Below are 12,782 nucleotides of genomic sequence, written 5' to 3'. Positions count from 1 at the left end.
TGACTTTCAGATATACTGCCTAGCAAAATGAAGGTCATGTTTTCTGGTTGTTTTTTCCTCAGTATGCTTCATAGCTGCTTTCCCTTGAACTATGAGAAGTTCCTTTTGACTCTGATTTATGGCCCAACTGCTGAGCTAACCAAAAGGATTTTCAGAGGGTATTTGCAGCCCAGCTTTCATACTGTAAATTTCAAAGTAGAGATCGGTATATAAGCAGACTGCATCTTATGTGCAAGCCCCAATTAGGGACTGTTCTAGAAGAGCTTCCTGTAGTCTTCTGCCTCCAGGCAGAGGCCTGGCAGACCTCAGTACTCTCTGTGAGAATGCAGTGTCTAGACAGAAGTCATGAGCCTGAAGCTCTGCTTCTGCTTTATTCATTTTCAATGACCTCAGGAATTAAAAAGACATTTTTTATTGGAGTCTCCTACTCTGAAGGAGATCATGTACAAAAACACATGTAGACAGCCATTGTACTTGGTACCCCACAAATCATTTACAAATCAGGTCTCAGCACCCCTTCTGAGAAGTGTCAACTTCTTTAGCCACTGCTTCCAAGAGCTTCGAAGCAGTCACTCATTGCAGTTGGTTTTCATTCACATCAGCCCCCAGAGAAATTATTGCAAAGTGTTTCTTAAAAGTCTAAAACACCTTCCTTTCCTTATGGACTGCAGGGGTGCCCTGGAGTGTAATGAAGCAACAATTTTCTTCAGGAAGACCTGCCTGGCCTAATTAGCTGAAAGAAAAGGGTGATCGTAGCCACCAAAAAAATGATGGCTGAGTCTTCTCGCAGGGATAAATGTTATGAATTTAAACACTTGTACCACTTCTTACTTGTGGGACCATGGGGATTGCAAGGAATATTTTAGGCCAGAGAAAGTGAAGCAAAACACAGGCAGGTGCTTTTCCAAGTGAGTGACCATGAGGCTGATGGCTAACCTTCATGAGAGAATCAGTTACCTACAAGTATTTCATCCTCAGGGAACTTTGTATGAATCTTTCATGACAATTGCACAGCAAGTTCCTAAGAATTCTTAACATTATCGCACAGTATGGATTCCTGTCACAGTCTCAAACCCTGCACTACAAACTGCATTAAAATCAATTTCTAACCTCTCAACTTACAGGAGATCACCTCCTTGTTGGGGTTTTTTTCCATCTCAACGAAAATGTGTTGCCTCATTGCCTATTTGTTGCTTAGGGAGGAAGGAGTGGTGTCTCCTCAGGAAGATCCAAGTTACACACCAAGCCAATGCAGTAGCTCAATGAGAGAAGGAGGCTTTGTTACCAAGTCTTTAGTCTCTCTTCAGGAGCACACATGTTGTAGTGGTGGTGGAACCAGATGTTCTAAGTAACATTTGCCTAGCAGCGACTAGACCTTAGGCAGAATGACTTTGTGCATTCCGAATCATTTAGGTACACTGAGACAGAGCTCAACAGAAAAGGGCTTGGGGTCATGCTTTAAAAAGAGTATACAGACCTACTGATACATCACCTCTGCCTGCACTTTTCTCAGTTGCTGCCAAGTGGACATCTTTGGCCAGGAGTAGAGCATTCAGTGGAATAGTCCCACCTGGAATTGCCCCATTTAGCTGCCATTTCAATTTTGAACTAGTTAGCTGAATTGTTCTGTTTCAAAGAGTTTCTAATACCTTTACAGCCTTCTCTAAAGATTTTGAGATGTGGCAGGTTGAAAAGAGTGTTTTTCTTCCTGCTGGATTCCTTCATCGGTAATTTGAAGGGAAAAAGAGCCTGCCTTGAGAAAATCACTGAAGTCTACGTCATCCCTCCTTGGTGGATAAGCAGGCATTGGAAATTCTTGTGCTGTGGCTTGGGAAACTGTTCTGTTTGTTTCTGGTTTGAGTGGTTGTCCTGCTGCCATGCTTTCCAAAGAGTTTATCACATCTATTGTGGAGCCTTCTATGGAGACTGTCTGACACAAAGACTCCTGAAATGAAGATCTGTGGTGTAGACAAGGTTTTTTACTAATGGAATTGAATCCAAGAACTTGAACTTGTAAATAGACTACATTTAGCCTACTTTCAAGTGGAGATAGGCAGCAGGTGTGAAACATTGCACATGTATGGATCCATCAATAATTCATGCACTGTTGCACATTGTGTAAATATTTAGGCATGCAAAGTGCAGGAAGCATGGTGACATGGAGTCCTGAGCTTTCATGCCCTTGATATATGTGGGGCAAATACACCAGACGATGAAGTGAGATAAAGCAATGGCTCCTTCTTGAACTCTTACCAGATGAAGCTTTAACTAAAATCATCATCAGGGAGATAGCAGATTTGCCTGACACAAAGATCAGTTGATGCTGTCTTTTAGAGCTGACCTTGATAAAGAGAGTGTAAGAAAATTTATCATCACCAAAATGGTGAAATCACAGAAATATTCATGTTGGAAAACACCCTCAGGATCACCAAGTCCAACCCTGAACCCTACTCTACAACGTTCACCACTGAACCGTATCGCCAAGCACCACATCCAAACCACCTTTAAACACACCCAGGGTTGATGACTCAACCACATCCCTGGGCAGCACATTCTAATCCCTGACCACTCTTTCTGTGGAAAAAAACAATGTTTCCTAACGTCCAGTCTGAACCTATCCAGTCACAGCTTGAAGCTGTTCCCTCTTTTCTATCACTATTTACCAGTGAAGAGAGACCAGCACCAGCCTCTCCTCAATGTCCTTTCAGGGAGTTGTAGAGAGCAATGAGGTCCCCCCTCAGCCTCCTCTTTTTCAGTCTGAACAGCCCCAGCTTCCTCAGTCATTCTTCATAAGATTTATTCTCCAGGCCTTTCATCATCTTTGTTGCCCTCCTCTGCACTCACTCTAGTACCTCAATGTCTCTCTTCTACTGAGGTGCCCCAAACTGAACACCGTACTCAAGGTGTGGCCTCACCAGAGCTGAGTACAAGGGGACAATCACCTCACGAGGCATGAGGGATGTGCAAAACAAAAGTAATAACAGGGTTTCATTGTCAGCAAATACTGATTGAATTCCAAACCCTTTGCTAATACCTCAATTAATACATCCTAGTAAAGCCTTCTGTGAGAAGTTAATCCAAAGTGTATATACCGCAATCATAAACACTATTAATCCTCGTTATCAGAAGGGTGCTATTGTGCATGGTCATGGTAAGATCTTATCTCTGCTTTGCCTGATGGAGAGAAAATCTGTATGCTAGAGAAAAGGGAAGCTTTTTTTTAATGCAATTAATACCAACCCTCATCCAAGCATTGGTCTGCTGGTCTTGTGCCTGTGGCTATGGAACAGGTTCAGCTCTCAGCTGTGCTGCAGACTTCCTTCTGGCCAGTCATTCATTTCCCTGGCCAGAATTAATTGCTGGTATAACTCCACTGTGGTAGGAATTTCAACAGGAATTAATCTGACCTTCTGTGCTTCCAAAACTCATCCATTAAATAATATTTTCCTGTATCACCAGGGTCTCTTTTTTCCTTTCCTTGTAATTGCTCTGAAATGAGTGCTACAAGACTTTCCTAAATTAAAACTCTATGAAAATCTTTACAGTAATCAATGGACTCTGGAAAATTCTTTTGCCTTTAGCTATGCATTTGCAAGCCAGTTTCATTCTGCTTTAGATCTGTTTTGCAAAGTCCAGAATTTGTCTTTTCTTGGTGAAACATTGAGATAATAAACTTTCTAGTAAATTGAGTGGATTGAAAGAAAATTCACAGGAATTAGCTCTGTTGTGGGAAGTAGCACTAAAGGCAGAAACTACTGTTGCCTTTCACACAGCGATGGTTTCTTTCTGAGTCAGCTTTTGGGTTTTTTACCCTAGGAGAGCTGTAACAGATGTTTTAAACTCCATCTTTAGAGCTGTAATTGTGTTTTCAATAATTCTGAATGACGTGTGCTAGGAATACAGATTTTATTTGGTTTCTTACCAGTGGGGTTTATGAACTTTCTTAAGGCCATGTTTTGATTTGCATCCCCCAAATGCTGTGCTAGAACTAACGTTTGCCGGACCAGCTTCATAGGTCTGTGCATCTTCATCCAGTTCTAGCATTAAAAAGCAATTTAAGTGGTGTTTAGAACTAGAGTTTCCCTACAATTGCATTTCATTTTGGGACTTAAAGGACTCACTTCAGTATTAATTTGATGATTTAGCTCCATCAATTATTTAATCCCAGTCCCACCACTAAAATCTTTATCTTACATGTACCTCAGTTTCAAAGCTGTGTTGTTTAATGATTAGTGGTTTGAATATTGGTTTCATTAGCTTGACTTCAGTGGTTTCTAAGCTCCATTTTATTTTAGTTTACTGCTTGTGATAAAAATGTGTCAAAGCAGCTCCATGAAAAAAAGACCTTGGAGTCCTAATAGACAGCAAGTTCTCCATGGGACAGCAATGTGCCCTTGTGACCAAGAGGGCCAGTGGCATCCTGGGGTACACTCAGAAAACTCTGTTCAGTAGGTCTGGGGAGGTTCTCCTCCCCCTCCACACTTGGGGCTCCCCAAGTCAAGAGAGACAAGAATCTTCTGAAGAGAGTCCACTGGAGAGCTACTAGGATGACTGGGGGACTTGAACATCTCTCCCATGAAGAAAGACTAAGAGAACTGGGACTGTTTAGTCTGGAGAAGGTAGAGAGGGGATCATATCAATATCTGTAAATGTCTGAAGGGTGGGTGAAGATGAAGGTGCCAGGCTCTTCTTGAATAGAATAAAAAAAAAATAGAATAGAATTAACCAGGTTGGAAAAGACCTTTGAGATCATCAAGTCCAACCTGTCACCCAACACCATCTAATCAACTAAACCATGGTGGTGCCCAGTGACAGGACACAGAACAGCAGGTACAAGCTAGAACACAGGGGGTGCCACCACACCACATGGAGACTCTTCTTTATGGTGAGGGTGACAGAGCACTGGAACAGAGAGGATGAGAGGTCTCTTTCTCTTTCAAAAGCCACCTGGATACATTCCTGTACTGCCTGCCCTAGCTGATCCTGCTCTTGCAGAGGGGTTGGCCTCAATCTCTGGAGGTCCCTTCCAAACTCATTTTGTGACTCTTTGAACAGTGAGTAGTTTGTTCCATGAGGTTCCTTGAAGCTGAACCACTGTTGGTACAAACCATCTTATGAGTGCCATGCAAATTAACCCTTTGATTCTCACATGGAGCAATAACTTGTTAGAGGAGTTGTTGTTGATGTGTATTTATTTCTTCTGCAGCAAAACCTCACTGGGTCCAGACGATAAAAGACACTGAAGTTGCTGTAGAGGACACTTTATACTGGGACTGCAGAGCAAGTGGGAAGCCCAAACCATCATATAGGTGGCTGAAGAATGGAGAACAACTGTCAATAGAGGTAACATCCTGTTTTGAAAACATGATGCTATGTGAAATTAACAATACTTCCCGTGAGAATTAGGCTAGAGAAATACCTGAGACTGCTTTTGTATGTTTGTCAAGAGCATCCAGATGGAAACTTCAAAAGCTGCAATACCAGAAACACAAATTATGCTGTATAAAAACATCTCAGCTGAAATCAGATTTAAAAGCAATGATAGAAGCACAGAAATGAGTGTGGTAAGGGAATTCTAGAGAAGGAAGTTTAATTAAAGTTATAAATTAAGAACCACAAATGGGGGATAGAGAACTGCAAGGATTTTGTTATACTTGCTATTGGCATTTCATTAAAGGTCATAAGAGCATATACTCAAACTTCTTGATGAAAAATCAGCAAAAACTCCTGAAAATTCTTAGGGTCACTATTACTTGGTGCAAATAATGTCATGTAAGGAGCAGTGGAACAAAGGTATTGGCTTTAATATATTTGTAAAGCCCTGTGAGGAGAGGGTGAGGGAACTGGGGTTGCTTAGCCTGGAGACTCAGGGGTGACCTTATTGCTCTCTACAACTACCTGAAGGGAGGTTTAGATTCAGTATTCCTAAGGTTGGAAGGGACCTCAAAGATCATCAAGTCCAACCTGTCACCACAGACCTCGTTGACTGGAGTATGGAGGACACTGCTGCCCACTGCAGGCTTGAACTCATGACCTTCCCATTAAGGGTCTATATGTGCTACCAACTGAGCCACTTGAGCTCTGGTTGTAGACAGGCAGATGTTGGTCTCTTCTTCCAGGCAGCCAGTACCAGAACAAGAGGACACAGTCTCAGGCTGTGCCAGGGGAGGTTTAGGTTGGATGTTAGGAAGAAGTTCTATACAGAGAGAGTGATTGCCCATTGGAATGGGCTGCCCATGGAGGTGGTGGAGTCACTGTCACTGGAGGTGTTCAGGAGGAGACTTGATGGGGTGCTTGGTGCCATGGGTTAGTTGATTAGATGGTGTTGGATTGGTTGATGGGTTGGATGCAATGATCTTGAAGGTCTCTTCCAACCTGGTTGTTGTTTATTATTATTATTATTATTATTATTATTATTATTATTATTATTATTATTATTATTATTGTCACTTAATGGAAAAGAACGCATCTAGTGACAGGGAAAAGAGGTTGTACTTTGAATATACTTTTCTCCCAGATCAGAAACACAGAAAGGCATCTGATAGCTATACTGATTTTAATCTCACTGCTTCATTGAGAAAACTGCCCAGCAGAAGCTATCAAGAATGCAAACTATGGCCAGTGCAGGAAGGTATTTTGGCTTTAGCTCAGTGTTGACCCTCTCTGTTGAAGAAGAAAGAGCCGACCCCTCAAGTGGATACAGTGAATGGCTATGAAAAGTGATCTACACACTGAAAGCCATTTCTTGCCAGTCAGAGTGTAATAGTTATACGCTCGCTAAAGGGAATGGCAGTGTTTTGTAGACAGGTTAAATGAGGGAGCACAAAGTCTCATCCTGGTGATTTAAGAGCATTGTTACTGTATCATACAAAGTCACCCAGGTAATGTGTTTTTTTTTTTACCTCAGTGGCTACAAAAATATCTCCTCTCATTCAGTCTTCCCATTTCTCCACTTCTGAGTCTTGGTGTCCAGCCTCTGGCATGGTGTCAGGGCATAAGCATGACTTACTCTGGAAATATTTTAAGGACAGTAAACTCTAGGACTAACTCGTTGAAGGCCAGCACTGAGGAGACATTGGAGGAGGATTTTTCTGTCTCTACCAATCAGTTATCTTCAGCTCCTTGGCTCCTTGACTGCAATGATCCTTCTTCTGCTGGGGTTGTTCCACTTAGCTCCCCTTCTCCAAAAGAAACCCAAATCTTTTGTAAGGAAGGGTAAGAGCAGCAGCTTGGAATGCTGGAGAGAGGAGCAAGATGTAGAAATTCAGCCTTGCTCCCTTTTAGGATTGTTTTGTCCTTTGTCTAACTCGCTTGAGTGCCTTGCAAGAAACTGGGAAGGGGACCTGTCAAAGGAGGAGCTGAGCTGAGCTGTCCTGGCTGTTCATAGATAGCCAGTCACCCTGCAGTGGGGCTAACTGTAAGTACATGCTCTTAGGAAAAGGCAGAGTGAGTACCATTGCTTTAGGCCTGGTAAGCCATGTCTAGATCAAAAATGAAATACCACAGAATGGTTTTGAGGACATTTTTTGTTCTTTTGTTTTTCTGGCTTTCCCTAGAGAGAAAGCTCCCTTGGTTTCGTCTTTGCCACCAGTTCCTTTTCTCACCATTCCACCCTCAAGTTAGTTACTTCTTCCTGTAACTAATATAGCTTTCCAAGAACAAGTGAGGGGAGAAGATGCCTGTACTTCAGTAGCTTTGTCAGCTCTAAGGCATTTAGATACATCTTCCATTTAATGACTGTTGGAATCTTTACTGTATAGTATTACAGAGAGCTCATTAGCAAATGGCATGTGTGAAATCTCTAAATAGTACAAAATGCCAGGGCCATCTGTACAGTTTGGATACTCTGGGCTGTCATGAGGAGCCTGGTATGGTTTTGTCCATATTTCAGGGGACATGGGAGGCTATTTGGGATTGCAAAGCCTCTCTGAAAGCGAGCAAGTTTGAAGCCTCGGTTCCATACGCTGTGTTTCCATATTTGATCACTGTTGTCACACCACAATGCTGTCATCTCACTTACCCCAGACCTGTTCTCATGCTGCTGCTGTTACATTTGCCCCATTTGCTGTATTTATGCTGTCCTATTTATATTTCTTACTTATCTTAAATTTTTCACAGGAAGTATCTCATCAATAAAGATGTTTCTCTTAATATTCAGGGAAGGATCCAAATTGAAAATGGTGCACTTACAATATCAAATCTAAATCTGACAGATTCTGGCAGATACCAATGCATAGCTGAAAATAAACATGGTGTCATCTATTCCAGTGCAGAGCTCAGGGTTGTAGGTAAGATTTTTGCTTTCTCACTAAAACACAAATGCCTTCTCCCTCCCCACACCCCCTCCACCTGCCTCCTGTCCCATCTCAGCATGATCTCAAATTTAACTCACTCGGATGCTATCACTGAAGTAAACATTTTTGTCAGCCTAATATCTTTATCTGCAATGCTGAGGCATTGACTCATCTGCTTCCAGAGGATTTACAGTCCAATTCATTGCTTTAAAACAGAACACAGCTAAATTATTCATTAGAGGAAGAGCAGGGATAGGGATTTTGGACACAGGCCCAAAGATTAAAAGGGCTGACATGGTCAGGAGGCAGCACTGGCTCCACACATCAGTTAGAGGCACTCACCTTCTGCACTCTGGCTCCAGTGCTCCCCGTGGAACCATGGCATTTAAAAGCAATAGGATGCTCTTGTGTGCAAGGGGACAGGGGGTTGTCAATCCATCAGTCAAATGGTGTGTGTTTGAGTTTGAAATAGTAACAGCTGTTTGTCTGAGGGCAGTGCTGAACGTGTGACTGCCTTCTGCTCTCCTGCTTGTGTGATACTTACCTCCGACACAGACTGATTTCAGAACTAAGCTTGTGAAGACCAGTGTTTTGGGGACATTATTTCTTCTCTATTTTTAAGGTTACAGCTCCTCCTTCACCTTTAGTCTCTTAAAATACTGAATTTTCTTTCACTGCTACTATAGGTAGAAGCCAAGTGCCTTTTCTTAACTGCTAATTAACACAAACCATACCCATTCAGCATGAACAGCACTCTAATTTTCTGTCATCTAACATATCTGACACGCAATGTCACGTGGAACTAGAAGCCAACCACTTCCTTGAGTTGTAATGAGCCTGCTGGTGATGACTGCTCTCCCTGGGCTTGGACAAACTGTGTGTGCTCGCACTGAGGCGTGTGTCCAATGCTGGCTGGGTTTGGGAGCTTTATCTCAGATGAAGTCAATGGGATCTTCTGTGCATGCTTTGTTAGGTGACATACTGTGCACAGCTGAGACCTTTGCTGGTGTGCCAGTATGAGGAGAAATGCATAATTATCTACTGGAAGATCCATTTGAACTAGTTCATGTTTTTAATCCTGTTTGGAATCTGAGAAGCGTCATGTAAGTTCTAAATAGCAGTACCATTGACAGGGTAAAAGGTGCTTTATTTCACTCTTTCTATCCCTTGTGTTTTAGCTTCTGCTCCAGATTTTTCCAAGAATCCAATGAAGAAACTGATCCAGGTTCAGATAGGCAGCACAGTTGATTTTGAATGCAAACCCAAAGCTTCCCCTAAGGCCAAATGCTCCTGGAAGAAGGGAGGTGAGCAGCTACACGAAAATGAAAGGTATCAAGTTACATTGGTTTGTTTTAATCTTAAAAAAAGGTTGTTTGTGTCTTGTTATGTAGCAGTGGCTTGTGTAGATCCACGTAGTTGTAAAGCCTCTCCAGCTGGGACCCTGGCTAGCTAGAAGCCTGTCTAGCTGGGAACATTCTCTTTGGTGGTTATTCAATTGCTGTTGTATCTGAGCACTGAGGGTACATTCATATTACTATCTTTGAGGTCAAGGGCCAGGTTTTCTTTTCAGTTTAATGCAGAGTTTAGCCTGATTTAGAGAGAATCAGGTGCTGCTAGAAAACTGGAGAGACAAAGCCTACAAAACAATACTAATGGCCTTCAACAAAATACCGACAAGGAGGCAAATGAGGCATATTAGAGCCATGGTGATGATGTGGCTGAGAGAGGGGAAAAATGTTAGTAAGTTGGAGGTCCAGAGTCACAGATGAAAACACAAAAAGAAAATTAAAATACCCTTTCAGGTTCTCAAGCAACCATGAAATGTATCTACCCATGATAACAAGGTAGTGTTTACACAAGAGGAAACGTGTTTTGGTGTCAGTAATTCTCAGTGGAGAGTCTTGTTATTCACCTGTGTCCTCAGCTATTGACTTCCCACAAGATGTAAGCATGTTTTCCAGGAATAACCATTAAAGCATGATTGAATTAGTCATAAACTAAACTGGCACAAGCCTGCTGATTAAATTGTATAATCAGGCTGCAGAAGTGTACCTCTCTGCTCTCTGGAGCAGCTGTTTGCTCTCTGTCTCTCCAGCACTGGGGACTGCTGCCTTTTCCTGCTTCCTGTTTCTACATTTCAGTATTTGCAGAGAATGAGAGTTATAGATAGTGAACTGGACAGGGGAAAAAAGCCCTTCTTGGATGAATGGTATAATTAAGATACTTACATAAGTGATTTGGTGTGGAACTAGGCAGTTTGGTACTCAGAACATTCCAGCTGCAGCACTTCAGAGGCTGTAAAAACTCAGAGGAGCAGAAAAATTATTTGGGAGTTTCATCTGCCCTGAGGTCAGCTTTTCTGCAGCCAGGAGCTGGAGTGTCTGAGTTAGATACAGACTGTAGTCACAGCAAAGCCACCGAGAGTCATCTAGAGTTCACCTAGATGCAATGAGAAGAGAGTGACTGTCAATGCTGCTCTTGCAGCACTCTGCTATCACCCTGTACTTGGCAGGAGAACCTGGGGACAATGGTATCATTGAAGCATCCAGAAGTCCAGGCATGGGACTGCACACTTTAGTTTTGAAGGAGGATTGCTGTGGCAGTGTGTTGTGATTTCATGAATGCACCCCTCTCCTGTAGGTCTTTGTGTTAGGTTTTACAAAGCTTAGCCTTTCATCTGGAAGGTATTTCTGAGAGGTTCTTCTGGTCCTGGTGTTTCTGTAAAACACCCCATTGTGGGTTTGCTTTGAAATTCCTAAACACAGATGCTGCTGCCAGATGACCAAAAACTTTTAGGAACCACGATTGAGAACACTGTTCAGTTGTAAGGCTGGAGCTCTCTCCTTTTACCTAAAAGATTTGGACATTTGCTGTTTTCTGATCTGTGCAGTTCTGGCCCTTTCTTCACAGAGACCACAACAGTGTTCAAGTGATAACATGTGGCAATTTGGCAGGAGATGAGGTGTCTGCCATTATAGAGCTTGACATGGTACCACAGACTCTCTAGCTGTCTGTGTGCCTGCAAGCAAAATCTTATTCACAATAACACTACCTGGTTTTGCTTCCTACATGCAACCTTCCATCCTGTTGTGCATAGCAGCTGATTTTCTCCATTTGAGAAAGTTCCTAGATTTTATCTCCATAGAAAAGCAGGCAAGAAGATTGGGATCCTTCCCCTTCCTACAGTCTCAAGCTGCTCCAGGAGAGGTTTAGGCTGGATGTTAGGAAGAAGTTCTTCATAGAAAGAGAGATTGGCCATTGGAATGTGCTGCCCAGGGAGGTGGTGGAGTCGCCATCACTGGAGGTGTTTAGGAAGAGACTGGATGGGGTGCTTGGTGCCATGGTTTAGTTAATTAAATGGTGTTGGGTGATGGGTTGGACTTGATGATCTCAAAGGTCTTTTCCAACCTGGGCTGGGCTGGGCTATGCCATGCCATGCCACATGTCTAGGTTTGATTCATGACAGTCAAAGTTGCCAAGCATGCTTTGCAAGGTTCTGCATGTGTCAAAAAGCATTCCAGCCACTACTGCATTGCTTTGTGAGCTGTCTGGATGGATGGAGTTAAGATCTGGTCTTAATGGTCTGAAGGCACAAATCCAGGCTAGGTGCAGACTGGGTTGAGAGTAGCTTTGAAGAAAGAGACCTGAGTGTATTGATTGATGAGAAGCTCCCCATGAGCCAGCAGTGCACTCATGCAGCCCAAAAGGCAAATCGTGTGCTGCATCAAGAGGAGCGTGGCCAGCAGGTCAAGAGGGGATTCTGCCCCTTTACTCTGCTCTGGTGAGACCCCACCTTGAATACCACATCCAGTTCTGGTGTCCCCAGCATAAGATGGACACAGAGCTGTTGGGGCGAGTCCAGAGGACGCCACAAAGACGATCCAAGGGCTGAGACACCTCTGCTGATAGGCTGAGGGAGCTGGGGTTGTTCAGCCTAGAGAAGACTCCAGGGGGACCTTAGAGCTGCCTTCCAATACCAAAAGGGATCCTACAGTAAGGCTGGAGGTGGATGTTTCATGAAGATGTCTAGAGGCAGGACAAAGGGGTATGGTCATAAGCTGAGGGAGAGCAGGGTTAGACTGGATCTTAGGAAGAAGTCCTCTAGTATGAGTGTGGTGAGACTCTGAAATAGGTTGCCCAGGGAGGTTGTGGATGCCTCCTCCCTGGGTGCGTTCAAGGCCAGGTTGGATGAGGCCTTGAGCAGCCTCATCAAGTTGAGAGGCATCCCTGCCCATGGCAGGGAGATTGGAGTAGATGATCTTTAATGTCCCTCCCACCCTCAGACATTCTGTGGTTTTGGATTGCCCTTCCAAAGCAGCACCTACCAGTTTTACTTGTGGGTGGTACCAGGCTAAAGAAAACAATGTGCAGTTTCTGAAAGAGCATTGAGCATGCATGGTGCTGCCTGCTTAGATTCATGAACATAATTGATGGCTTTTAGTTCTGCAAAGTGCAGGTATTTCTAAAATGGGGCCCGAAGTGTCTCCT

The 12,782-nt window shown here is 43.2% G+C and overlaps 1 protein-coding gene across 1 annotated transcript in view; it reads left to right on the top strand.

Moving 5' to 3' along the window:
- Nucleotides 1-12,782, top strand: part of CNTN3 (contactin 3) — a 130,222-nt gene that overhangs the window by 92,042 nt on the left and 25,398 nt on the right. Inside the window, exons 7-9 of the mRNA XM_068154378.1 lie at nucleotides 5,207-5,343; nucleotides 8,159-8,288; nucleotides 9,473-9,623. Of these exons, the coding sequence (XP_068010479.1) occupies nucleotides 5,207-5,343; nucleotides 8,159-8,288; nucleotides 9,473-9,623 (418 nt within the window). The remainder of the gene's footprint in view (nucleotides 1-5,206; nucleotides 5,344-8,158; nucleotides 8,289-9,472; nucleotides 9,624-12,782) is intronic.

The sequence above is a fragment of the Melanerpes formicivorus genome, unplaced genomic scaffold (assembly GCF_026170545.1).
Source record: "Melanerpes formicivorus ecotype bairdi unplaced genomic scaffold, bMelFor1.0.p_v2 SCAF_28, whole genome shotgun sequence".
In the NCBI taxonomy this organism is placed as follows: domain Eukaryota; kingdom Metazoa; phylum Chordata; class Aves; order Piciformes; family Picidae; genus Melanerpes; species Melanerpes formicivorus.
The sequence above is the reverse complement of the archived record's forward strand: the minus strand, read 5'-3'. Positions and strand labels throughout refer to the sequence as shown.